The sequence below is a fragment of the Fundulus heteroclitus genome, chromosome 18 (assembly GCF_011125445.2).
Source record: "Fundulus heteroclitus isolate FHET01 chromosome 18, MU-UCD_Fhet_4.1, whole genome shotgun sequence".
In the NCBI taxonomy this organism is placed as follows: Eukaryota; Metazoa; Chordata; class Actinopteri; order Cyprinodontiformes; family Fundulidae; genus Fundulus; species Fundulus heteroclitus.
In genome coordinates, this window is record NC_046378.1 from 11,045,480 (window position 1) to 11,073,330 (window position 27,851).

General features: G+C 42.8%; 1 protein-coding gene across 2 annotated transcripts; it reads left to right on the plus strand.

Moving 5' to 3' along the window:
- Window positions 1-430: 430 nt before the first annotated feature.
- On the plus strand, window positions 431-27,851 carry LOC105915877 (tumor necrosis factor receptor superfamily member 19). 2 transcript variants are annotated; one of them, XM_036149692.1, is made up of 10 exons: window positions 431-622; window positions 1,445-1,536; window positions 2,677-2,790; window positions 10,261-10,439; window positions 10,566-10,651; window positions 21,235-21,399; window positions 24,132-24,260; window positions 24,341-24,443; window positions 26,049-26,320; window positions 27,416-27,851. In XM_036149692.1, the coding sequence occupies exons 2-10, from the start codon at window positions 1,468-1,470 to the stop codon at window positions 27,418-27,420; spliced, it is 1,122 nt and encodes a 373-aa protein (XP_036005585.1). In that variant the 5' UTR covers window positions 431-622; window positions 1,445-1,467; the 3' UTR covers window positions 27,421-27,851. The 2 variants fall into 2 exon arrangements, with proteins under 2 accessions (XP_036005585.1, XP_036005584.1); XM_036149691.1 differs by lacking the exon at window positions 431-622 and adding an exon at window positions 787-844.

Sequence of the window (27,851 nt, forward strand, 5' to 3'; positions counted from 1 at the left end):
ATTTCATTATTTATAGTCTTTGAAAATGGTCCAAAGGCGAAATAGCCGATTCCGCCAGGATGTGTACACCTATGAGAACAATCTGCTGTAGCCTATGTGTGCAAATTTGAGTTAGATTCCTATTATGGGCCCCAGACCGGATTTGAGTCTAGCAACGCCCCTGGAGAAAGGAAACACAAGTCCAGGTCAGTGTCTGAAATTAATATTTTATTTATTCAATGTTATACAGGAAGCAGCAGCAGGCTGGGAAAACTGATCACAGACCTCTGTGTGTGTGTGTGTGTGTGTGTGTGTGAGAGAGAGAGAGAGAGAGAGAGAGAGAGAGAGAGAGAGAGAGAGAGAGAGAGAGAGAGAGAGAGAGAGATGTCTTTGATGTAGGCTGGCTGATCACAGATCAGATCCATAAAGCCGGCCCCCTCTCCCCGCCTTTGATCTGAGCCTGAGCTGCTGCTGCAGCTCGGAGCTGTGCGGTGCGGTGCGGGCGGTGCGGTGCAGAGGCTGCCGCGCTGACATGGTGAGCGGACCGGTGCGGGAAACCCTCCTTTCGCCGGTCTGCTGTTCACTTCTTAGGATCTCTGACCACCAGGTCCAGCCTGCTCGTTTTTTTTTTTTTTTTAACCAGGTAAGAAACGCGCTGAGTTCAGCTTGGGGCGTTCATGCTTCGTTCACTGACGAAAAAAAGAGTTGGATTTTAGTAGATCACAGCAGAAGACGCCAAACCTGCACCGTTTCTCCTGCTGAATTCAGTTTGCTTCTGTCTGTTTTCTATGGCGACATTTTTCAGCAGCTTACATTTTATAAATGTTGCTTACATTTGGGTCGGCGGCATTTTGTACAAAACCAAGTGAGATTTGTTTTAATAGATCGATAGTAAAGAAAGTATTTTTTTTTTTTAAGTAAACAGATGCTGCAAGTGTTTAAAAATATCTCTGTTTAAGATATCGCACACATAAATATGGCTTTAAGAAATATTCGGTCTTATTATACGTTTGAGTATATTTTTTTTTATGCTGCACCAGATTTTCTTTCTCTCATTTTCCACAAATTTCTATATTTGATCCCATTTTAGGACATAACTATTAGAATAACTAAAGCTCATTTGATGATTTAGGGCTCGTAGCTCCAGATTACAGTTATTTGCATGTTTTCAAATAGAAATGCTTTGTGCAAGTGTTGGTCCACTCAAAGTAAATTAACAGAAAAGTCCTCCTTCAGTATTCGACTTTTATTTTTCTCACAAACGCTGCGTCTTTAAGTTAGGATTACCAGCTCTTGCAGTGATAATTTCACCTTAAAGGGGAAAACAAATTTTTACCTTTTTTTTTTTGGTGGAAATCATCAAATCAGTTTTTCATAGTCCATAAAAAAAACAGTTTTTGCGACCATATATGTTTGCTTCTTATCAGGAGGATGTAAAGATTTGACCGCTGTGTCCTTCTTTCAGCTGGAAGCATTGAGTGGCCCATCATGATGGTCTGGAGGCTTCAGCACAGACTCTCTCTCCTGCTAACTGCACATGTCATCTACTCAGCTGTGGTAGGAACGCTTTTACTTGTTTTGGTTACTTTTGATTAGATGTGGGTCAGCATGAGTTTCTCACAGTAGGGTCATCTTGAGTTAAAAACAGCACTGCTTTATGGTACAAACAAAAAAGAGCCAATTTTGTTTTAATCTAAAAAACAATTGGTTCTTCTGCTAAAATTGTGTATAAAATATAGATTATTACAGTTATAATGATGTTATCTGCAACATAATGTTTAAGAGAAGTAGAATTAGGAAAACATTAATTAGTTGGGCTGCCTTCTCGGGTAGCTAGCCTGCAGTCAACTGCCTTACAGTCAAGAGCTGGACCGTTTCAGCCACTTTACGTTAAAAGGAGTGATGGGAGCTGCTCTTTTTGTTTCCAAACAGCAGAATTTATCTTTCTCGGAAGCATGGGAAACATCTAGTGGGGTTCAATCAGCCAGCTGACCAGGGTATATGAGGAGGTTGGCAGAACGGTGGTCATCATAGTTTCTGCTCCATATGGCTCCTGCGTTTCGTTGCATTTCTGAATTATTTCAAAACATTTCTTGAAACCCTCTTTCTTGTAAGTGGAAAAGAAAATCAGCCTTTTTTCCAGCTAGCTGCAACAACAGGTGGGGGAGGGGAAACACTTTACTGTATAATTAAAGCTTTCTCTGACATGTCGTTACAAGCATTTCTGACAGAAGAAATGCGTGGCCACCTCTGAAACCAATGTGCATGGCTTTTTAAAACCTGACCGGCTTGCATTAACCGCAGATGTTGGCTTGACGTGCGTGTCCTCCAGTGTTAAAAAAAAAAAAAAGAGACTGAGCATTCCCATCTGAGCGCACGCTGTCATTTATTTCCCCTATCCGCTGCACTTTTATGATTATATCCGCTGCCCAGACTCCCTGTTCTTCGTCCCCGCATCGTTCCCAGCTACGACGTTCTCCCACGGGGCTCGTTAAGGTTTGATCTCATCACATCCCATCTGTTTCAGATGTCGCCCATCAAAAGGAGTCCATTGTAAGGCGGCAGATCCTCCTGAAAGCATTATGAGACAACGTGACGTGTAGCTGCCTAAGGGGGCTCTCTTTATCTGCTGCGGATGGGGAGCAGTGATGAAATGCAGGAATCCCTAACTTCCACCGCATGTCTGCTCCCTTTCAGATTCACGTGGGAGCCGTGGAGGGGAGCAGAGAGTGCAGAGAGCAGGAGTACAAGGACCGCTCCGGGAACTGCAAACCGTGCAAACAGTGCGACGCGGGACAGGAGCTTTCTAAGGTTTCTACCTTTTTAAAATCGCCTCCTTTGTTTGACAGACGTGTCCCAATGCCGTGTGCGTCCAGCTATAAGAACAGATGACACAAGATCCAGAACGGATCTTTGGACTCGATCAAAACGAGTTGGAGTTTTAACAAGACATGTTGGGGGTAAGGGGGGACAAGCAGCGACAATATTTATTGCTTCCTCTCTTTCATGCAGAGAACAGCCATACCGTTATTAACTTCTGTCCAACAGCGCCAGCCCTTCTTTAATCGGTCACACCCATGCTTTTGACCTCCTCCCGCTGAATGGCTTCCATTGTCTTTCCCCATCGTGCCCGGTCCAACTCATTGTCTTCACCCTCTGAAGCAAGCCATGCCTAAGCTTGCTGCGCTCTCAACTGAGAATACAGTCTTTTCCACCCCCTGAGCCCCAGCTTTCTGTGAGCCTTGTACAAACAGGCCTCCGCAGTGTCAGTTGAGGCTGGCGAGCAGAAAGCCTTTTTTCCTCTCCAGCCGCGGCGGTTACAGCGCCTACCCGCCTTTGCAAGTGGAGGCGGCGATGGCAAGCCAAAAAAATTCAATTTTTTGTTCTTCTCCAAGACACGGATAGCCATCATACCTTTAAACATTCACATCACATTACAGCACACAGACAGCAATGTGTTTTATAGGGTAGACCAGCACAATAGTCAAGTGGAAGAATAAAGGATTCATGCTTTTCAGCTTATTTTTGGAAATAAAACCCGGAAAAGTGTGGCGTGCACTTGCATTAAGGTGCTTTGACCCGATATCCCTTTAAAAGTCCAGTGCATTTGTTTTCAGAATGCAACTGGGTAGGTAATGTAATCTACCTCTGTGTGTACACTGCAAAAAGGGAACTCAAAGTAAGTATTTTTCCTCGATTTGAGCAGGTAAATAAGACCATTTGCCAATGGAATAGGATTTTTTGCGCTCAAAATAAGAACAATTAATCTCCATCATCTTATTTCAAGTGCAATATATCTAATGATCTTATTTTAGGGGTAAAACTACTCATTCCATTGGCAAATGGTCTTATTTAGCTGTTCAAATCAAGGAAAAATACACTCATTTCAAGAAAATTGTACTTACTTTCAGTTCCCTTTTTGCAGTGTAATTTTAAGTCTGTGAAACTGTTTTATGAAAGTTGTTAGACCCACCTTAAAGATATCGGTGGCAGCAGAGATTGGGAAGCCGGTCAGAGTTAGTGGGAAGATGGATGAAACAGAATGCAGGAGTTGTGGAAGCAAACCTGTTAGTCTGCAGAAAGATTTAAAGCTGGGAAGGAACCCTAAACAGGCGTCTGATTTGGCAAAACCTGAAAACCTGAAAGTTCACAGACACTCTTCATCTAATCTGACTGAGCTTCAGCTGCTTTGAAGTGAAGAATGAACAGAAATGTTAGTCCTCTTGATGAGGAAAGCTGGTTTTGGCCGACCCCAAAGAGACCCGCAGCTGTAAATGCAGTGAAAGATCGTTGAATGGGACTGAAAAACAAATGCACTCCGCACTTTTCAGATTTATATTAGTAAAATCTTTAAACACGACTTGTGTCAGGCTGTGTGATGAATTCTGCGGTAGTATCGAAACAAAATATAAACCTCAAGGGTTATCACTACTTGTGCAAGGCACCTTTAGCTCATTAAAAGTGGCAAAGATCAAGAACTCCCCACAAAAAAAAAAGGTATATCCTTCAGCAAAAGGATATTTCTAAACCGTCAGATGTGCACTTTTTCTGGTTTTGATGTTCAAAAAGATGTATGCAAATTAGATACCTAAGCAGCTGTAGTGTGCGTGACATCAGATAATTAAACGGACTCAAAAATGAACTTAAAGACTAAATGGGCATCAGAGCCGCATATCAATGTATAAGTTGCAGGATGAATGTCTGGTGGCATACCAGGGAATATGGTTCTGACAAAAATAGATTAGCAACAGGCAAATTGCAGATGAAACGCTCTCTACCCTTAGTTTTACATCTGTTGAACACATTCGAACCCAGTCGCCTTTAATCTGCGAGCGCACAAACATGCCCCGTGTATGCTTCAGCGGTCCGTCTGCTCAACAGGCGTGAGCGGTGCCCGCCACCCTGGGGTCCTGGTTAATAATTGGCCGCCTCACTCTTTCTCTGAAGGTAGCGGGATGCCGGCTCAAAGAGAAGACCAGAGCCTGGGACCGGTGGGGGAAAGACTCTCAGATAAAAAAAAAAAAAAACATCTTGTGATCAGAGATCTGAGTAACCCTGAAAAACGATGGGGGTTTGACCCGGTGGGGAGGGAAGCAGACTTCTGGAGTCCCTCTGTGCAGCTGCTATAGAGATTTCAGAGGAATGTGGCCCAGTTTGCTCTGGAAGTTTGCCTCTGGTAGCTGCCCTGACAAACATCAATTAGCGCCGCCGCGCTAACTGTTGCTCGAGGAGCCACCCACACCTAATCCATTAGAACCAGTTACTCTTTCTCTCTCTCCCTCCTGACACATGTTTCATCGCGGCTTTCGCTCAGAGCTTGTTGCTCAGTCGGTTTTGGTAGAAAGGCTTAATCAACGCCCTTCCAGTGGATTCTAGGGGGAAAAAAAGCCAGTGACAAACAAACAAACAAAAAAAAAGTTAGGAAAATATGTTTTTGACGTGTTAACAATATGCAGCATGTAAGCAAGAGGGTTTCCCCCTCCAACAACAATCCTAAAAAAAGAAACAACCCACAGATGTTTCAATAAGCAACAGGAAGGTTAAATTCACTCCGTTTGGTGCAGGATTCTTCAGTTTCAAGATGTTTTCAGAAAACTTCCCAAGCTAAAAGGAACATTTTTAATGTGCGTTATGAGCTGAACAGAGCCTTGCTCCAACCGACTTGGCAGCGTTTCTCAGCGTTGTTTCATCACGGGATCATATAACCGGCCACTCCTCCCTCCCTTCTCCTCCTGTGATTCCCTCTTAATCTCAGGAATATCTGTGCGTCTGAACACGCATTAGGTCCCAGGCAGCTCGGCCCCTCGCTCCCCTCCGCGCGGCTGTTATGCTTGGCAGTCTCAGCCAAACAAGATGGGGAGATAGAGACATGCAGGGGAACGTGATGTCAGGCGTCTGCTTATTTTGTTCCGTTTTCGTGGTTTTTCTGGAGGGGCTGCGATGCCGTGTCTAAGTAGGGAATGAACGCTGATGGTTCGTTTCCATCCGTATCTGTTGATTGTGGATGCCTCACTTGATCACATTGTTAGTAGTTTTGTGCTATAGTGCCCTCTCTTTTTTTTTTTTTTTTTTTTTTTTTTTTTTTTTTTAAATGGAGATGATTAGAGAGAGTAAGGCAGCTGATGAACTGAATATGAAAAAACGTCGTTTTTTAAATTTTGACCTTTAATCTCCAAAGGCCCCGTGCTCCCCTGTTGGCTCCAGCTGTTGATTTAGCCAAAATAAAGGGACTTACTCAAAATAATGAGTTGCTCTCTCAAAATGTCATGTTGTAGGACCGTCAAAATGATGTTCTGTCAAGTTGTTCATGCTAAAGGCGTCTGTCCCCGCGTCTCTGATATAGGACAGAGACAGTGACGGTTAATAATTTGATTTTCAAACTTTTCTTTTCTTTATAAGTTATGAGGCTGGTTGGTTTGTGGACTTTCAAGTTGTGAAAAGTAGCTGTTATGTGCTACCACCTTTTCCATTTAGTTTTTATGGTATTATTCAGTGTCTAATGTCATCGCTGACATTAGACACGGGCTAGTAACTAATATCAAAGCACACCGAGGTTTTAAGAGGATACGGCGTCAAAGCTGCTCCAGATTTCCGCCATACCGGTCCTACAGTTTAACATCCTGTTCATGAAATGCCAGGAAAAAAATGAAAGAGCGACTTTGTTTGTCAGGGTTTCTCAGAGCATTGAGTAACACAATGCTGTCCCTGCCCTACCTGTTGCTGCGTACTGCCAGTCAGCCTGCTGAAAAAGGACCCTCTACACTTTATCTTGCTTATCCAACAGAAAATTCAGGAGATCAGATATGTTTCCTTTTCCTAATTTGAGTTTAAATCTCTTACTTTGAATGAGAAACAACAAGACACTGCTCCCTAGCAATCTGTCCTGTTCCTGCACGAGGAGCAGGACTTGGCTCGGTTTCTCTTTGTTTCAGTGCTGCCACTCGCTTGTGTCCCATCCTGCCATGTGGTGCCCCATGAGCAGTCCCTGTGCCCACGCCAGGCCTGTTGGGCATGAATAACCCTGAGGCCCCATTCCTTCATGTGGAAACGGGTCACCAGAGCCCAGTCCCGCGGTCTCTGTCCTCTGCCTTCTTACAAGTCATTTTCATGTAATCGACCCTCCTGAGGACATCAACGTTGGGACATGCGAGTATGAGTCTCATTTAATCCCCTTTTTGCCGCTTCATAAGCCGCCGCGCCGCTCTCCCTTCCTCGGTGTCCTGCTCTGCCCCCGCTGCATTGTACGGCCTTATATGGGAAGTTCAGAGGAACAGCTGCAATAGCCCCATCCAAGCCGGGACCACCTGGCCAAGCGCGGCTCAAGGTTTCAGTGTCAGGCTCACATGTGTTTTGGCTCGATGGACCGAATGCCGGATCCTCCCCCGGCAGTGCCGGAGCACGATCGCGTCTTTGCCTCCGACCTCCATTTTTGTTTCCCCTAAACCCAACCCCGCCGTATCAGAGTCTCCTGCCCACATTCCTAGCGGAGTGCATGCCAGGCCAGTGAAACGGGACACAGGCGCAGAGAGACGAGAGCAGAGAAGTCCTTTTTGAAGTTGACATTCGCTTTAATGATCTACGCCTGTCCTCCAGGATTTGGATGGCAGCGCGGTGATCCTGGATTACAGAAGCACAGCTGCCACAGAGCCCATAATGAACGGACAATTTATGACGTCACGTCTGCGGGGTCTTCTCATTCTGTGCAATGTACAGTGATATCAGCTGTCAAGTAAATGTCTCTTATCAAGGTCAGGCTTTCAACGCGGGTTTTAGAGCTGTGAATGTTTGGGAAGAGGGACGCGCAGTGAACCGATTGTATCCTTCTCTTCAAAATACTACATTTTTATTCCCAACCACTTTTTTTTCCCCGACCCCTATGATCGATGTGATCAACAAGTGTGACCTTGGTAAATTTATACCAAAAAAACGTTGTTTTGGGTCCTCTTTTATCTCGCCCTTCTTGTCTTTGCTCTGGTCCTACCCAACTCACAGATTTTCTATAGGATTCAGGCCTGGGGACTGATGGGACCTTGAAAAAAAAAAAAAAAAGGTTGGCGCTGTGTCTGAGGACCATTGGCTATGTTTTGTGGTACGTCAAAGAGTTCCTGATGTCGTGAAACCCTGACGGAGTTTCAGATATCTTTGGAAGAGACACGCTGGCCCACAGCATCACAGATCTTCCACCATCCACCATACTGAACAGTGCTAACGAGGTGCTTTTCTACATTTTTTTTTTTTAACACAACAAACCAACCTTGAGGTTTTTTTTTTTTTATATTTTAATCCCCCTGTCAAACTAAGGTGTGCCACTCGTTTGTTTTAATGGCACTGGCATAGGAAGGCACTATGTGATAGGTAAATAATGCACCTAAATCACCTTGCTACACAGGTAGTACTGCAGCACAAATGGATCACCAGCTAAGTCAGTCCACCACAGGGTTTTTCAACATATTGAAAAACTTCCCAGCAGGAGAAAAAGATTCACTTTCCTCAGCGAGCTGCATGCCTAAACTGTTGTCTTGGATGTACTATTATATTAATTCAGGTAAAAGTTATGTGTCTACTTGGGGATACTCAAAACATTCAAATTTCATTCCTAAATTGTCCTTAATTGTGGGAAAAAAAAAAATCATGTCACTGCAAAAGTTATGTACCTTGTCTTGACACAGCAGACCGCTTCCACATCCCGGATCTCTATGCATTATATACAAGTGAAGCCCATGAAAAGCAATACCTATACTTGGAGTCATACCAGTCTACTCACAGGAGCTGGTAGGACAAACATGTGCTCCTACTTTTCTCCTTTTAACTTAGCTCCACAACCTTGTTTCACCCAGAGATACAGTTTTTGACAGCCTCATAGGGGGCGAAAAGGCGCTGGTCTATGCACTGTCGACCCAGGAGAGAAAAAAGTAGATTTTTCTTTTTTTTTTTTAAATGTGCTTGGCTGTTTGCTTTTCTTTTACTGCTCTCCATATGAAGTCTTATCTTCTTTATCTGGCGTTTGTTTGCCAGACGTTGGTATTGTTATTTCTGGCGTGTACATCCAGAATGGTGTTAAAAACTCAACCGGCCTACTTAGCGGACCCTAGTGGGTCGGTACAGATGAAGAAATGGAGCAAACAGCAGAGTGGGAAGTAAGAACCAGGCTTTAGTCTCATTCAGTCAACGCATGCAGTCCCAGTTACTGTAAATGGATGCATGGAAAAACCTCGGGGCCATGTTTGTCACAGTTCCAGGGGTTCTTGTGCGTCTGGTCCCTGAGCGTGGGGCAGGGTACACCTGCAACAAAGAGCAACAAAGAGACATGCAGGACAGACACAAAAAGGACACGCTCAGTCCTAAGGGTCATTTTAAGAGCTCGGTTAACCTAGCAGCCTAGTTTTTGGACTGTGGGAGCAAGGCGGAGTGTCCAGAGAGAGACGCACGCATGCACAGGGAGAACATACGAACTCCAGACAGAAAAACACCAGGCAAAACAAAACCCCACTTAAAAATACAGTAAAGTTAAAAAAATATAAAAATTCTGATGCAGTTATGCACCATGTTTTGTAAGAAGCAATAATTTGACAATACCTGACATTCTTTTTTTTACCCACTGAATAAATAAAGATGTACTTTTCTTTTTTTTTAAACCATCTTAACTAAGATTACCAAAACTGCAGAGGGGGCTGTATATTTAAAACGTTTGCTCAGGTGAACTAACGCAGGGCGAGTGTTTAGCATTAGATCATCCACACGGAGACGCCGGCCTTTATACCTGCACTTTCGGTTGTTGAGCACAAAACAAGCATTCATGTGCTTTTCTCCATCCACTTCTTTATAATCCCTGCCCTCTTCCTGAAGCATTTCCTTTTGCTTGCTGGCCTCTCAATCAACAGGACCCTCGCCGCGCGAGCTCAGAGTGGGAGTAGTTTAAAAAAAAAAAGAAAAGAAAAAAACGCAGCAATAAACCTGCGATAATACAACAGTGGGTGCCCCCCGAAGCCTTTGTCATTTAAATGCATGGCCTCTCTGGGTCTTGCAGCGGAAGGCGACTCATTCATACTGGGGGGAGTCAGGGAGATTATTGCCTGTGTAAAATGGACTCTCAAAAGAGGCAGGCCATTGTTGGCCTCTAACCCAGCAGGCTAAGATCATTCTTTAATTTCAGGACCCCCAGTAGTTCATATTCAAGCTCCCCTTTTCACCATCTGCACATCAGCCCAAATCAACAAAGTCCCCCCCACCCACCACCACCCGCCTCTCACTCGGTGTATTTTTCCCTGTTAATCCTCCCAGGAATGTGGCTTTGGTTATGGAGAGGATGCCCGGTGCGTGCCTTGCCGGAGCAGCCGCTTCAAAGAGGACCGGAGCCTGCAGAAGTGCAAACCCTGTCTGGACTGTGGCCTCATCAACCGCTTCCAGAAGGGCAACTGCTCCACCACCAGCAATGCCGTGTGTGGCGACTGTCTGCCGGGGTGAGAGAGAGAGAGAGAGAGCACTGCAGCACCCATCCAGCCTGTCTAATTTTACAGTAACCCCCCCCCCCCCCAAAAGAAAAGTTTGTTTTGTTTACTAAACATGTAACCTTGTGTCTGCAACAGATTTTACAGGAAGACAAAATTAAGTGGATTCCAGGACATGGAGTGCATACCTTGTGGGAACCCTCCGCCTCCATTTGAGCCCAATTGTAAGCACTTTTGCTTCATTTGATCCCCACTAACAGATGTGTCCAGAAATGTTCCCTTAAAGCAGACTCGCCAATCCACAGCGGGAGACGTTTGAACATGAAACAACAGGGACGCAAAAAAAAAAAAAAAAAAAGCCTTAGCGCAAACACCGCCATCACAAGAACGCCACTGAGCTCGTTGCCAAACCGTAGAACCAAAAACCCAGAGCCACAACAAAGCCGACACACTCGCAGAGACGCACACATTCAACATGCCAGCACAAGGCCTTCAAGAGCAACCAGAACCACAACTTTTGAAGGGTGGAGTGACTTAGTGCTTGACTCACTAAGACCAAACTGAGGCAGCCAGCTATTCTCCGCAGATAAATAACTGAGTGGGGAGGTTAAGAGCTGAAAACGACACAAAAAGCACAAGATTTGCCAGGACTGGATTATACTGGATATACAGAACATGTCCCTCAGTTTCAGTGCTCAGTTAGGGTTAAATGAGAAATCCTCCTTGAACAGAACATTTTGCAAAAGTATTCACTCCCCTGGCGCTGTTTCCCGTCTTGTGACTTTGGAGCCACAGACGTGAAAGTATTTTGTCACATCATGTGAAGGTTTTTCAAATGTTTGCGCACAAGACGAGCTTAAAAGCGTGCGTTTATATCACATCAGTGAACAAAGAGCATTACAAAGTCCAAGGAACACAGCAGAGAGGTCAGAGAGAAGGTTGCAGGGTCATTTTGAAGCAGGGTTAGGTTAGAAAGCAATCTTACGAGCCTTTAAGCATCTCCCAGAACTCTGTTCTATCAATCGTGTCCACATGGAAATAGTTTGGCACTGTAACCCCACCGAGACATGGTCATCCACCTGAACTGACCGGACAGACAAGGGGAGGAGGGCATTAATCAGAGGAGCAGCCAAGAGGCCGCGGTCGTTCTGGAGGAGCTGCAGAGATTCACAGCTCAGGTGGAAGAATCTGGCTACAGGACAGCAATCAGCTGTGGACTTCACAGATCTAGCCTTGATGATTGTCAATAATGAGACCCAGAATTAAACTTTCTGGACTACATGAAAAACGCTGTGTGTGCTGGAAAACTAAATCTCCAGGTCATACCTGAACAACATCATGCTGTAGTGTAGGGTAATATTTTTAGCAGGGTCAGGGAACCTGGTCAGCGGTTTTAGGAAGGTGGATGATTTCAATACAAGGCAAAGACCTGGATGCAAACCTTTTTAAGAGGCAGCAAAAGGCTTCAGGTTGGGGTGAATGTTCACCTTGCAGCAGGACTACAACCCTAATCATACAGCCAGTATATTGATATTGGCCATTAGAATGGCCTAGTCAAAGTCCAGACCTGAATTCAATTTGGAATCTGTGAAAAGACCTGAATGCCAGTCTGACTGGGCTTGGGCTTTATTTCAGAGGCGAATGGCAGATATTTCAGTCTTTAGACGTGGAAAACTGATAGAGATCCTCAAAAGAGCAGCTGTAGTTCTGGTGAATGACGATTCCAGAGAGTACTGACTTGGAGGGGGGGGGGCTGAATAAAATCCACACCACAGTTCCCAGATTTTTATTAGTATGGAACGGTTTAAAACCATGTTCCACTTTTCTTTGACTTCGTGCACCGCCATTTGCTGGTCCAGCACATGTTGCTGGTTGTAATGAGGCAGAAGTCAGAAGGTTCAAGAGGAGTGAATACTTTTGCAACACTCTGTAGATGGGTCTTGGATAAAAAAGGCTGCATGTTTCTTTAGTTTTTAGTTTCTTTTTTTATCCAACACCAACTGCAACAGATCAGTGAGTTTGCTGGTTTGATTTATGGCCCTTATATAAACAAAAGGAGCTGCCCATGTGTTACAGTACATCCACAAAGCTCACATTCCAGTAGGCTGCGCAACCGAGTAACCTCTTCCTCCTGGCCAAGTGCAGACGCAGGGTTTTGGGTTTCCAAATTAAACCAACAAGCAAATAAACTTTTACCTTTTGGCAATTAAAGTGTGCTGCGGCTGTTTCTGGGGAGCGCTTTCTGGCTGACGTGAGCGTCGGAGGCAAACCACATGTGCAGTCTCTGCACAGGAGGCGCGGAGGCATCACTGGGCCGGCCGCTCTTGGTTCGGTTCTTTTAATCTCGCCTCTCTTTTATCGACGTGGATTAGAAAACGAAAACCTGCATGTGTGCAGTGACCTTGAGACAACAGGCCTCCCTCTGTCCGCTCATTTGTCCATCTGTGCCGCTTCCCGTTTTGATACCGGAGGAGGCCCGTGAAACAAAATGGCCATTGTGTCTGGGAACATAGCCGGTAGTTAGCTCCTACAGGGAGTCTTGGTGGAGTATTTCCAAATGTTTGAAAGTCACGCCACGCCCCCCCCCCCCCCCCCCCCCCCCCCCACTCCCATGCACGGCTGTTATCTCCAGGAGGACGGTGAAAACTTAAAGGGCAGATCGTTCTAATGGGCCACACAGGCCCGGGGCAGTGGTGCAGCTGTGCAGGGGGGAGGCGGTTGTAGTCTGGGCTGGACTGTAAATCTTAACCACCCCCGCCCCCCTTTCTCTCCTTCCCCTTTTCCCCAGTGGCTTTCTGGAGCAGAGTTAAAATGAGGTTGTGTTTTATGGATTCCTCTCACGTCTTTTAATGTGTTTCATCTGCTGAAATGCTTCACCGTCCTGGTGGAGTCAGACCCGTACGTGTGCTCTGCTAGCTCCTTCCTGTGCTGCCCTTTATTACCGCCGGCCTCATAAATTAGCCAGCCAGCAACGTTAAATGTTGTCCAGTTTATCCAACGGAGACAAAGGTGTTTAAATTCAACCGCTTAAATATGATTTATGTAATCCCTAAGATGGAAAAGTTGGAAACTCTCTGGAAATAAGTTAGTGACCTAACCTAAATCTTCGCTCCTAACGAGATTAATGGGACGCTCGTATTATACCCAAACTGCTGCCAGTTAACCAAATTAGTTGTGAAATGTCACACTAGGTTGATGTAGTATGCATGTTTGTTTCCCATTAAATCCAGTATCAGAATGGCAATTATTTTTTTTACCATGTACGTATGTGGTTTCCTACACATTAAAACCCCCCTACTTTTCAAGACTTTAATCTTTTTCTCAGTTAAATTTATAGGACTAAGGACATTTAAGTCGTTGATTCTTAACATTGCACATTATGATCAGAGAGACTTGAAATCAGCTGGTTTGGCTGTGTTCAAAGATCTGTATTTTAAATCTTGAAAAAAACTGTCTTATTTTACCTTGTCATTAAATGCATCAAAACTAAGAACTCCCACCATTTCCGGCCCATAAATGCACCAGCATACAGCCTGTTTTGGATTTGAATGAAAATGCAGATGCAGGTCATAGATGCACGTAATTCTTTTATCAGGAAACCTGCAGTACGTTTAGCTTTTTATGTGTATAAACAATCAAAATTGGAATGGGCAGGTCAGACCTGGGGGGGGGGGGAAGCAGAAAATTGGTATTCAACAGGAAAAACCTTTTTGGTTCACCTTTATTAAATACTGCTGAAGCTAGCTTCCAATTAAGGAGAGCATTAATGCCAGTTTCCTTTTTTGCCACCTGGACTAATGCAGATCAACTCTGTTTAAAATGTATGTACAACATGCAGAGCTTTCCCATCTGGACTGAATTATCCTGCACTATATACATCCTGCCATTGCCTATACTCTCATATCCGTGCAGTGGCGCGGGGAGTGGCTGGTGCCTTGGAGCAAGAAGGTCCTGGGTTCAAATCCTGGCCTGGGTTCTTTGTGCATGGAGTATGCATGTTCTCCCTGTGCATACATGGGTTCTCTCTGGGTACTCTGGCTTTCCCCGACAGTCCAAAAGCATGACTGTTTCTCCAAATTGTCTGTGTGCATGCACAGTTGTTTGTTTGTGTGTATCTTTATGTTGCCCTGTGATGGACTTTACAAATTCTGTAAAACGGAGTTTAGATGTGTTAAATCAAAGAGAAAGAATAACATTTAGACATAAAATACTGTAAAACTAACTTTTTTTAATTATCTACCTTATGAAAAAAGGAATAAAGTCTTGAAGGTAAAACAATTTTCAGTATGTTTTCCCCCCCTGACACACACATACTCAAATCTGGAAACCATTTTATACTTTTGCAGACATTTCAAAACTCTGTAGGAAAACCTGATACATTTAAAAAAAAAAAAACGACTTCCTAGATTTCAATAGGGCCCAGTCGGCAAAAAAGGCTTTTCTAAAGCCCTAGACACCGCTCAGAAATCCTCCGATATGGTTGTTCCATTCAAGTTTGTAAAGTCAGATCCCAGAGAAACAGGAAACCCTCCAGCCTACCAGCAGCTCATACCACAGGCTCCAGGATTTAAACCCACAGTCATCGAAGACTCTCAGATGCAGGCGTGTGGGATCATGATAGCCGCCGATCGCAGAACACTTTGTCCTGATTGCTGCCTTAGTCAAACTACAAGAAAACTGTCAAAGCACCACCTTACAGCGATAATCATGTTTGGTTTTGCTGCAGAAGAGATGAGTACGTGCACGCAAATCGGTCCAAAACGAGTCAGCAGAAAGTTCAAGCAAAGCTGCAGAGATTTTTTTTTTTTTTTTTACCCCCTGTTGTTATTTATGCGTTATTTGGAAAAGTAGACTTCTTTGTGAATACTTCAGGATATTGAAGGAGGCAGTGTTTACATGGTAATAATCTGTGTTAGGAACAAGTCTGGAGGTGCATAACGTTTTTACGGTATGATAATCATGAGTAAGAATTTTGTAGTTTTAGGGGGTTTATGCAACAATTTAAAACTGGACCAATTTGCTGTTATTAAAAAGGAAAAAACAACACTCCTGCTGTTAAAACACGGTATATCGATTACAGTTATATTTACTATGTATAACATTTATTTGTTATTTTGAGTTTTATACAGATTTAAGCATGTATGCTCTTCATACAGTAGCAGGGCTATAATTAGGTGATGCAGGACCTTAGCAGGCAGTCTCCATAACCAGCCAATATCAGCATGTTGCACTTCTCTTTTTGTGTTTTGTGTAAAGAGGTTGTTAATAAATATATATATATATATATATATATACCCAGATTTATATGTGTGTGTGTTTTAAGATAAAAAATAGATGCTATACGGGATATTAGCCTAGCTTTAATAATCAGCATGATGTATTATTTGAGTAGCAGTAGCAATGCCTTTTGCTTTGCTTTATAAAAATCTAAATATATCCCACTACACATGTTGTGGTTGTAGTATGGGAATCTCATTCCAGCTATGCCCATTTTCTATACCTTTAAATATTTATGTGGCAGAAGACATTTCCAAGTTGTCGTTCTTGTAAGTTAGGGATAAATGTCGTAGCTTTGTGTCAGCCACCTGACAGCAGTGTGCAGCAACAGGTGGGGGTGGGCCACTGCTGCATTACTCCTGTCCCACTTGCATCTCAATGGGGAAAAAAAATACTTTAAAACATACTGTATGCTTAATTATTTTTCTTAAAAATGTCTTATTTTGAAACCGTTATTTCAGATCTTGAACCTATCAAGTCAAATTTAGTGAGTTACATTTATTTTTTTTGCTGCAGTGAAACTTGGAGCCAAATATCTCTACGGTTTATGCATAAATCACGGCGGTTGTGTATACCAAATGGGACTTTCCAGAGCCAGTGCTCAGCCCCATCAAAGACGAACTTTAAAAGCGTCTGTACAGACACAAGTCAAAGATCCCTCCGAGGTGCAAAGAAGTGCTGCTTTTATTTGGGCAATAAGTGCCGTTCCATAAAGGCAGCACAGGCCGGGGGAGTCTGTGAAAGGCTGCAGTTTATTAGTCTGCTTTGGGTGGAGATAATATCAGCAGGTGAGGTCTGTTCAATGGAGCAGTGTTTATCTGTGTGTGCTGCAGCTGCCGGCGCTCCGATAACAGGCTGCCTTTGTGTTGATGCTCACCTCGGAGGGGCTGGATCTGACCTTCACAATGAAGACCAAGTTTAAACACCGTGGTCAGATGTCAAACATCCCACAGGCATCATGCGCTGGTTAAGAGTCTATAAAACTGGACCCTAACACGGCGAGGAGCAACACTTAGCTTTAGGGGGACATTTAATATACAGCGTTTTCATACTTTAGACTGAAGCAGTCCTTGTCCTGATTTACTGTGATTGAATGTTTTTGCCACGGCGGTTTATACTTTATTCCTCAGTTTGACCAGGAGGATTGAGAGCAAACAAGAACTTATCGGCTTCCCTGCAGCTGAAGCCTTTCTATACAAACATGCCTGTATAAACAGGAACTTATATAAACCGGCATGGTTTAGGCCGTGCCACGACGTCTGCGTCGCACCGCTTTCAAATATCCCTCTCTGGAATGTCCCATGCCTCCGACATCACGTACTGCTCCCTGCTCCTATCAAACCGATCCTTTGCTTTCCCTTCTCGCAGATCCTAAGATCTGCTTTGAGCAGTTCATCATTTTTTTTTCCTTTCAGAAGGAATGTTAAAATACCCTTATCCCCTATCTGTCTGAAAGGAGGAGGGAGGGGGGGGGGGACTGGCCAGAGTTAAAGCAATGTTTACACGGCAAAACAAAGAGCTCTTGAAGGTAAAAGGGCTGATACGCATCACCTTTATGATTAATATAATGAAAAGCAAAGAGCGAAGTTGGCTGGACAAAAAAAAGATCTTCTCAAACAAGAAGTCATTCATTCTGGCTGCCATTCTCGTTGCTAACGGCTCGATCCGTCTCACATCACTGTTTGCTCTGTATTAACCCACGCCCTAAATATCGTGCGCACACAGGAAGCTGTGTTTGATTTCTCTATCAGATCAGAGTGAATTGTATGGAGCTATTTGTACATGGCCTCGGAGAGAGAGCCAGAGTTTAACCATGCTACTGTCTTTCCTCGACTAATTGCGTCGCAACATGCTGTCGCTGTTCATAACGGCACACGGAGCAGAAAAGCTTTACGTTTTAGTAATTATAAACTGACTGTAAAGGTGCGCTAGTAAAACTGAAAGGACTCAAGGTTGCTCTATGTTGTCTTCAGCCCTAATACTATCTCCAGGGACTTTATTCAATGAACAAATAATTGCTGGTAGGCCCTGGATGTGTGCACTTAAAATATTTTGTGATCTTTTGGCAAGGCAAGGCAAGGCAAATTTATTTATATAGCACAATTCAGTACAGGGACAATGCAAAGTGCTTTGCATGATTAAAATATAGCAAATTAAAACAGAATAAAAGCAAGTAGGAATAAAATGTAGATAGAAAAAAAAGAACAAAAAAGTGGTGATTCAGTTAACTAGAACAGTTGAACACAATCCTAAACAAATGTGTCTTTAATCTTGATTTAAAGGAACTAAGGCTTTCCGCACCTTTTACAATTTTCTGGAAGTTTGTTCCAGATAAGTGGAGCATAGGAACTAAATGCTGCTTCTCCTTGTTTAGTTCTGGTTCTGGGTATGCAGAGCAGGCTGGAGCCAGAAGACCTTGGTGGTCTGGATGGTTGATACACTTTTGGGGTATTTATTACAATGATGATAAAAGCAACGTTAAAAAATATTTTTAAAAAATCCAAGAGTACTGTACTGCAGCGGCGGGGCTCTGCCATGTTCACAATCGATGCCAGCAGTACAAACTGGACATCCAACGAAGTCGCCGGATGTCGGTCCAGACCAGAAGTTCTGCTGCGTTCCTTTGCCTCCAGAACGAGAAACTAACGAGTCGCAGATTACACCATCTCCGCCTTTTTGCGTTCCAGTTTCCCTCTGGTCAGACAGTAGGAACAAAAACTCAAGGAATCCAACATGCTAATGTTTACATATGGAGTCCACATGGGTGCAGAATGGGCTGAACAATGAGCACCAGATCAGTGTCCGTGGGCCCCTAGGACCACTCAGAGGGAAAACTACACCTTACTGCCTGTAGTATTCACTCATCTGCCTACACACACACATATATGAAACAGGGCGACATCCCCTTCTTAATCCATAGGATTAAATACAAACTTTGAAGCCTGAACAGCCTGAGCTCTTTTAGGAAGGCTTTCCTTCAGGCTCAGTTTGACCTAGAAGCACGTTGGTGACGTCAGACGTTTATGTGGGAGGATGGGATGGCTCGCAGTCTGCCGTTTAACTCATCCCAGTGGTGTTTCTCACAGTGTTCCCATACTCCAGTCAAGGTCCCCTACTCCAGCCACACTCATCCAGGTCTTTATGGACTTTGCTTAACGCACTGGTGCGTAGTCATGCCGGAGGAGCAGGCGGTCATGCCCAAAGCTACAAGACTGGAAGGAACCTTTGTAGCTGTGGCCTTTGCACTGCTTGCTTTCGCATCCGCTGACCTCGGTCTGTGATTTTACGTGATCTTCCACTTCAACACCATTAACAGTTGAATGTGGAATATTTACCAGAAAGCAAATTAAACTGCACAGGTTGCATTTTATCAGCGTACCAGGCTGGAAATAATCACAGAGCCCCTGAGACAACAGCGTAGCCGTACAAGCTGTCTGCATGCCTAGGTTCTGGATTTTATAGACCTGTGTTTATAGAATTGATTAGAAAGCTTAAATTCAATGAGTTGGAGGGATTAGTCTAACTTTTGGCTATATAGTGTGTATGGGTCCTAGATGTTTTGTCAAAGTTAAACTGATTTTCTTAATATCTGTTCAGCTGGGTCCATTTATGGCCCAGCTAAGACCTACATAAGGTAGCCAAGTAGTGTTTTCAATACAAGTTTAATCAACCCAAGTTTGTCACCTACAAGAAGCCCTTTGGGGGCCATAGCCAAGATAGTAGCCCTCCAGCCTGAGCAAGCATCACATGGGCCCAGGTGGTCATGGTGCCTGGATAACCTTTAGTGTATTCTCTTTACGTGAGTATTTCAATACTGTCTTCTTTGCTCATCTCAGTCCATTTCCTCTCCATAAAAGAGGTTGGACCCAAGAGAAAGAAATATTTAGGAACAACAGGTAATTCTGATCCATACCGCTTTATTAGAAAAACCTAGAAACTGCTGCTACAAGAACTCTTGATTAACTTCTTGGGTGATTCATTGTTGAGTTAATTTAAACCCTGTTAACTTGGTTGAAAATATTGTGCAAAAAACCCACCTTTATCTTACCAAAATGTGTTCATTTGGACAAAATGAACACATTTTGTACACATTGATGGCTGCACGGGTGGGCGGGTACAGTAAATGGATATATATATATATATATATATATATATATATATATATATATATATATATATATATATATATATATACTGTATATACTGTATATTTGAAGACATGGTGAAGCGCCATCAAGGATAAACGAGGGTTATCGTAAAGATTTCATTAAAGAAATGCATTCATTTTTGATAGAAATTTTTGTATTGTGAATAAATTCAGCAGTAAAAATGAATACTGTAGATTTTTTTTAAAATTCAGAACCAGACTAGCACTTAGAATCAGACGGAGCAGTGATTTCCACCAAAAATGCAGGATTCAGATGACGGGGGGGCATTTTATCTTAATATTTTTGCCAATATATTCCATCCGTGACCAGCGTCGGTAGAGTTATAACTAGATCTGTCAGATGAATCAAGCTAAAGTCAAACACGGTACAGGCTGATAAACTTCAGTTTTTCCTTCCACTACAGATAAAATCATTGTGTTTAATGTGCACATTAGGATCTCCCCACCGTTAATTATCACCTCATTCTTCAAAACACAGCCGCACAACGTCTGTGTGACTCTGAGCTCTCCGTCTTTGTTTAGCTTTCGCTCAAATCTCCGCACTTTCATCTGCAACCTGAAAGAAGAGTTAACGGCGAAACCTGACTCTGAAGGAGTTCCTGTGATGTGGCGCTCTGTGATCTTTGTTTAAACCAACAACAGATTCAGTAAACGTTCACAGGAATGCCCCAAACGAGTCGCCGGCTGTGAACGTGCGGGCAACTTCATCTAATTAAAGGACGATTAGATGGAGCAGAGGCACGTTCTGTTTTCCAAACAGTTTCGTCAGTTTCACATTGTGATGTTTAGCCTTAAGCCGCATTAAGCTCCGACGCTCCGTAGCTGTGCGGACATGTAAAACGAGCCGCATACTTTAAGGCTTTATATGAATGTGTGTTAAGGGTCCCCGGTGGCAGGAGCAAACACTGTTTCCCCCCTCAGGCAGGACGGGAGACGTAGCGGAGCCTCGTCATGAAATCTGTACAACATACAGGTCGACATGGGCCGTATTTTCTCATTTTATGCCATACATAACAAACATTGAGTGTATTTTTATTTTTTTCCCCAAAAGCTGCCGTAGCTTGTGTGGCTCTCAGTGTCTGAGGCAATGCATGTGAATAATCGTCTTCTGAGCACAAGACAGAGGCAGTTAAAGAGGGAATCCACCACGGAATCCTCTGCTTATTTCATTAGGCTTTAACAAAAACAATAAAAAAAAAGATGGCTGACATGAGGCACAAAGCGCCAATCTCATGTTTCCATATTGGCTGAGGAGTGTTGCATCAGATAATATACACGTGTGGCCTTCAGTTGCATTTATCCCCTCTCTCCGGCGTATAGTTGTAGCATGCCAGTCTCATCCCCTGTGCGGTCTCCTTGCAGGTAGCGGGCGTGTGAACCTGGTGCCTCTGCCCTCCGTGGTGACCAGTCCTCGGGACGTGGCCCTGGCCGCGGTCATCTGTAGCGCTCTGGCTATGGTGCTGCTGGCGCTGCTGGTTCTGTGCGTCATCTACTGCAAGAGGCAGCTGCTGGAGAAGAAGCCCAGCGGTCAGTCACGCTATTTTCTTTATTGCACAAAGGAACCTTTTGATGTTTTCTTATTAAACCCTTATTTTTGTCAAAGAGTGTGGCTTTGATAAACTGCATGGTGTTAAAAAAGGCTTGAAATAAAAAACTCCTTTTATTGCAGAAGCATTATCTCGCGCTGAATATTTATTCAAAAACTACAAGCTTATTTGATAGCATTTGTTTAGTGTGACAAAATATCCAGTTGTGAGAATTATTAATTATTTTTAAATAAAATCACCAGTGGTACCTGAAACAATTCCTCTGAAAAAAAAAGTATCTGACAAAAACTGTCTACATCTAGATTATAAAACCAGGGAACATGGGATTTAAGTAAGGCATATGAAAAGGAAATTATCATGGGATAACCAGATTACCTTGATGACAATGTTACGGGCTTCCTACGCACCTTTAACAGGGGTCCCATTAATTGTAGAAGCGCTGTAAAAGTACGTTTTTCTTTTTAATGCTGCCTCTGCTCTGACCACTTTCTATCCATATATAGGTTTCCTTTTAATTTGTAATTTTGTCTTGCATGTATTTAACTATTTAAAACAGATAATCAATCAGCCTGTCCTTAGCTATATTGCACCTTCATATACAACCAGGGAATTTCATCGTATTACAAAATTGTTGCTATCACAATATCACTATTTACAATAAACCATCATATTCCATAAATTTGTATATTTCATTTTATTTAGTATGCCAATTCACTGTGAAACACATTATATAGATTATTTACACACAGACTGATGGTCCTGTAAAGTCATCAAGAAACTGCAAGTAAGTTGTTTCCTTACTGGGACAACAGATAAATTCAACTTTAAACCATGTTGTTAGCACAAAAATGATGAATTTATTGGCAGATAGTGACAAATTCAACTTTAAACCATGTTGTTGGCATAGAAATAATAAATTTATTGGCAGATAGACCAAATTCCACTTTAAACCATGTAGTTGGCATATAAATAATGACTTTATTGGCAGATAGAGACAAATTCCACTTTAAACCATGTTGTTGGCACAGAAATAATGAATTTATTGAGCATTCATTGAGTATTTGTTGACTTAAGGCTACCAACATTGTTGTATATTGCATGTTTTCCTAATGTAGTTCACAGAGTTGATGTTAGCTTGAAGGACTTAGGAAATGGAGTTATGGTGATGATGATGATTGATGATAGGACACTAAAGGTGAAATCTAACAAAGGTTAGATGATAGAAAAGAAGGAAGGATCCCATATAAACATAAGAAAGACAATACTAATTTTAAATGATGATACATTTATTAAAATAAGTATTTAAAATAAAAAAGAAGGTGAAGTTTAACAACGGGTTAAAAGTCTATTTATCATGACAGTAAAACAACATAAGCATGGTAATTATGGTAATTACACCTATTTAAAATCAGCCTCCTTAAAAGTTAAACAAAAATGCACATATATTATTAATTTAGGACCAGGTTGAATTAGGAATAAATAACCGTAATTACTAAGAGTCAGGCAAGTATTAAAGTCTCTGCAAAGGACAGTGAGAGAAATTCTGGCAACATTCTTTAGGTGATAAAACAGGTTCTTGATAACATTTTAATGAAAGGTAACAAACTTAAACTAAATTAAAATATAATGCTAAGATTTGTAATTTGACCCTAAGGGTTCTCTGCCAGATTTCTGAGTTTTTTTTAGCTTTATTTCTCTAAAGGTCATAACCAACAGACTTAAAAAGGATTAGGACCTAACACTGAGCCTTGTGGAACTCAGTATGTCACTTTTTAATGGTGAGGTACAGAGTTTCAGGACTTGGTGCTTCTAGAAAGGAATCTTTGGCATAAGACTTGAATCACTTTTGAATATTTCTGTGAAATTAAGACGGAGTAATTGGTGACATTTCAGTGCAAGATTTATTTATTTTATTTTTTTAAAAGACATCCAGAACAAAGCCCATATTCATTCTAAATATTGCCTTTAAATTATTATCCGGATTTCAGAAATATCAAATTGTCAGATTAAAAACGTGCTTAAATGTAGTTTTCCTTCAGAGGAATCGTTAAGGCCCTGAAATGAGACTTTACTGCTGCCTGAACTTGACTTCATGTCTCCTTTGTTAACGTCCCAAACCGGGTGCCGAGCTAAGCTTTATTAAACGGCGCTGCATAGCTGTGGAAACTTGTTTTAATGAGCTGCATTTGCAAAGCTAGAAGTGATTAAGCCTGTGAAATAACCCCGGGCGACGAATTAATGACATCATGTGTCCCCGCCGAGCGTGTCGGGAACAAAGAGTACGAAAGTAGCAGAAGTTATCAAGGCGTTTACTAGTCGCCTCTTTTTTCCCAGCTTCCAAAGACGGCGTGTTGTTTGCAGTTCCCCTCTGTTAAAACGAGCACAACGCCCTTCACCAGACCTGGCACCGGACCCTGACTGTTGTAATTTAAAGTTGTACAAAGGTTGTTATCAGCCTCGTTCTAGTGATGCTTGTCAGCGCGATCCGATCACGCGACAACTCGGTCCTGTGGAAATAATGATTAGAGATGTAGAAACGGATGAGGTAATAAATTCACGGATGATTTGTCAGACATTTCCTGATGCTTCGTAGATTAGTTGGTAGTAATTCATACCTGTGGTCTACTGGGCGTGTTCCCTGAGCAGGTCTAGAGCTTGGCAGCCTGTCTGGTCATGGAAGATCACCACGTTGTTGCTGGTTTTCATTTTCAGCCGCCTCTCTGAGGTCCCAGGACTGTCCCTACGGCGGGGCGGAGCTGTCCTGCCTGGACGCCCGCTGGCTCCACGACTTCCCCCAGAGGAGCTGCTGCCAGTGTCACCTGGACCCCGGACACCACTGTGGTGCGTTCAGGCTCAGCCGACGAAGTCTGTAAGCGAACGCAGTGGCTCTAAGCTCCGTCGTGCATTTGTGACTTTGCTAGGTGCGGTCCACCTGATCCCCTCCCTGTGCTGCGACGAGCTCTGCAGTCTGGGCCACAGCCGGAGCACCAGTCCTTTCCAGTCGCAGATGAGCCTCAACGACAAGTAAGCGCAGCTGCGAACATGTGCGGCATCCTGTCAGGGATAAACAAGGAGAGTGTTAACGTAAATATAATGCATTGATTTTTTTGATACAAATTATATTGTTGCACCAGCGGGTGTATGAGAGGATTCAAAAAAGACCGTGCCGGGGTGATATTCAGCGAGATCTTCTGTGAGAACTGTAACAATTAGCTGGTGACGACGTCAAGCAAAGCTGTTGACAATAATAAAAATAAAACTCAATGTCACATTGTTGGAAAAACATGCTGATTAGGTTACAACAAGAGAATTTTTTTTTTTTTTTCTAGGAACACTATTGGTTTTGTGTTTAGGGGCTGCAGATGCTAGTTTCTCAGTTTCCCAATTCAAGCCACAGTAAGCTGTGAAACATGGCGGTTCAGGTAGCATGCTGTGGGGATTTTTCTCAATAATATTCAGCCTAATTTTGACATTATAAAGATCATGGATCAGTTTGAAAACATCATAACAGTTGAAGGGTTCATGTTGCCTTATGACCAAGGGGAAATGCCTCTAACTTTTTTTTTTTAATTATTTATTTATTTATTTTTTATTTTTTTTTATTTATTTTTTTACAAAACAATGACCTCAAACACGGCAGTGAGCAAGCAGACCACAGAATTAATGAGCAGCCAACCCAGTTCCTGGTCCCTACCCCAGTGGAAAAGTTGTAGGATGACATAAACATGCTGTTTTTAAAGGGGAAAAAACAAGAAATGTAGAGGCATTTTGAAAAGTAAAATTATTTTAACAAATAGTTTTTAATGCATCTACTTTTGACTTTCTAGTCGAGCACTAAACCAGTATTTTAAAGGATATATGCAAATAATAGCCGATTTGTATGTTAGTTGGAGATGCGCCAATCAGAGCTTTGGGTGTAATTTCTCATCTCTGGGTTAATAAAGCTGCGCTGCTTTGACTTTAAAAACATGTCAGCCACAGTTGTTGTAAAACAGGGTTTTACACCTATTTTTAAAACGTAGAAGTATTTATGGTGTTGGCATTTTAAGCTGTTTAGCTTTCTGTATTAGCATTTATAATGATTAGCATCAGTATCTGTGCTTCAGCCTTCCTTTTTGAACTTTTCATTGAGTCTTACTCCTCGGTAAAAACTTCTGCACTGAAGAGCACCACACTTAAGAGGTTGTGCTTGGGTGTGATGCATTCACTGACTGGGAAAAAAAAATTTTTTTTTTTTTTTTTTTATTACAAATAAAGAGCTGAAAACTGGTTAAAGACACTTTTTGATTGCTTAGTTTAGCTGTACTATTAGCACAAATCTCTATTTAAAACAGGACACAGCCACAAAAAAGGTTTTATTTAAAACCTTCGATTGAAGTTTGCATAGGTTTTGCATAGTTCTCCTCATGATTGTTGACTTTCAGAGGCAGGGTGGTTCTCTACAAGCTTGGCTTCTGTTAAAACCTGCAGGTGGTACAGTCAGCCAGTTTACCCGCTGGACCGCTCCACTGGTCGTCTTCTTGGCTTTCGTATCAGCTGCTGTAGGCGAAGAAATGGCAGATTCGCCTGTCTGAAGTGCCTGTCAGATGAGATTCTTGCTGTTATAGGCAGTATTTGTTTTCTCCACAGAAATACACACCCGCATGAAGAAGATGCTCCGATGTGGCTGGCAGGCCACGCAGAGCCTGAGTGTGTGGGAGACCACGGGATGTCAGGAAGGGTCGAGCCTCCTGGATACGTGGAGCATCCTCACTGCGGGGGAGACCCTGTAGAAGGAAGTGAGGAGGGAGGAGAGGAAGGGGAAAGATTGAGGGAGCTTTCAAAAGGAAGGAGGAGTGAGGAATGCAGCGACACTCTGACTGATGCACTTCTTCCTGAAAAACAAGGGAAAACGCAGGAAGGTGAGCGGCCATTTTTATTCTCACGCAGCTATGGATGACAGAAATGTTTGGGATTCAATCTATCTATCTATATATATATATATATATATATATATATATATATATATATATATATATATATATTCTTTATCATTTATCATTACCAGTATACAATTCCCACTTAAATGAATGCCACCCCTAGAAATCCTTAGTAGAAATGACCATTTACCGCCATCTTTTAGAAAAATATCCCTTTAATCTAAAATATTTTATTTGCCATCCTCCTACCTTTTTTCTTTTTTTTTTTTCCTTCTTACCTTTGTTTCTGTCATGACCCGGCTCAGCACAGTCTTAACACAGCAGTTTAACTTGTAATGAAAAGTAATGCACTAAAAAAAAAAAAACACCTTGAGGAATGGAAATCAGTGAATCAGTGATGAAGGTGCATAGATGCATGAGTCAAATGTAGCATGTACAAACCAAGCAGGATGGGTGGGGGCTCCCATCAAACAAGAGGAGAGGTAGGGCTTTAAAGTTGTAGACCCATTCTCCTAATCCAGTCTGATGCTGTGTCATAGATCTAGACTATGCAGGTGTTTACAGGAGTGGCTATAAAGTGACTTTAGACATGAACAAGATTAGCTGAATACGTTTTTTTATTTCCTGACAAAAGGGAAAGTTACCCTAAAGGAGTTGTTAGGTATAACTCTGGCACTAATTGTTAATCAGATGAAAACAATTATTCCTCAACAAAGGGTGTTTTCCCCATTGAGTCAATATACTACTGGATTGTTCCTTTTTTACTGTGAGAGTAAACTACTGCATTAGATTATTAATTTATCTTAAGCATTTTTTTTTTTTTTTTTTTTTTTTACATCTTTACCAGGGGAGCTTATCCTAAATACATTAATCCCTGGTATATTATGTGGACACTCAGCCCGGCCTTCTTATAAACTGATATGCAGCTCTGTGTGTGAGCCCATGATGAGCAGCCAGTGAGAGAAACCGGAGACTGCTCCGGCTCTTTGAAGCAGTCAACAGGATCCTGCTTTAAATCAGGACAGAAATGTCACTAATGGCTGCGCCTGTGCTCTCCTCTTCCCGCTCTCTACCCAGGGTGACGCGGCCTTCTTTGGCTCGGACCACCCCGGACTCCACACCAGCCGCGGCCGGATCCAGTCTCGGATTCCTACCCAGCCTCCCCCCGCACACACAAAGACACACGAAACCCCCCCCCAGTGCGGCCGCGCCGTCTCCTTGAAACGCCTTCTCGATCAGCTCGGAGCCCTCCGTCAGACGGCGCGCCAGCATCTCCCCAGGAGCACTGCGGCAGAGGGCTAAAAACACTAAAACACACTGAGAATGTGAACTCGACGGCCCACCGGGGCTCGGTCATATGAAGTTGAAGCGTGACTTTAAGCCGTGAAGCAAAACGAACCCTGAGAATGTCTCGCATCTTCACATGTAGGAGAATCTAAACTGTACCGCTCGTCTAGAAGCAGGTGTTATGAAGCTTTTGTGTGTAGAAGTTTGAGGAAACGTGTAAAAAAAA

Excerpts from the sequence above, each read along its gene's own strand:
- LOC105915877 (XM_036149691.1), top strand. The coding sequence starts at position 802 with ATGTTGCTTACATTTGGGTCGGCGGCATTTTGTACAAAACCAA. Across the intron at positions 2,791-10,260 it reads CGGGACAGGAGCTTTCTAAG|GAATGTGGCTTTGGTTATGG; the intron begins GTTTCTACCTTT and ends TAATCCTCCCAG. Across the intron at positions 24,444-26,048 it reads CAGATGAGCCTCAACGACAA|AAATACACACCCGCATGAAG; the intron begins GTAAGCGCAGCT and ends TTTTCTCCACAG.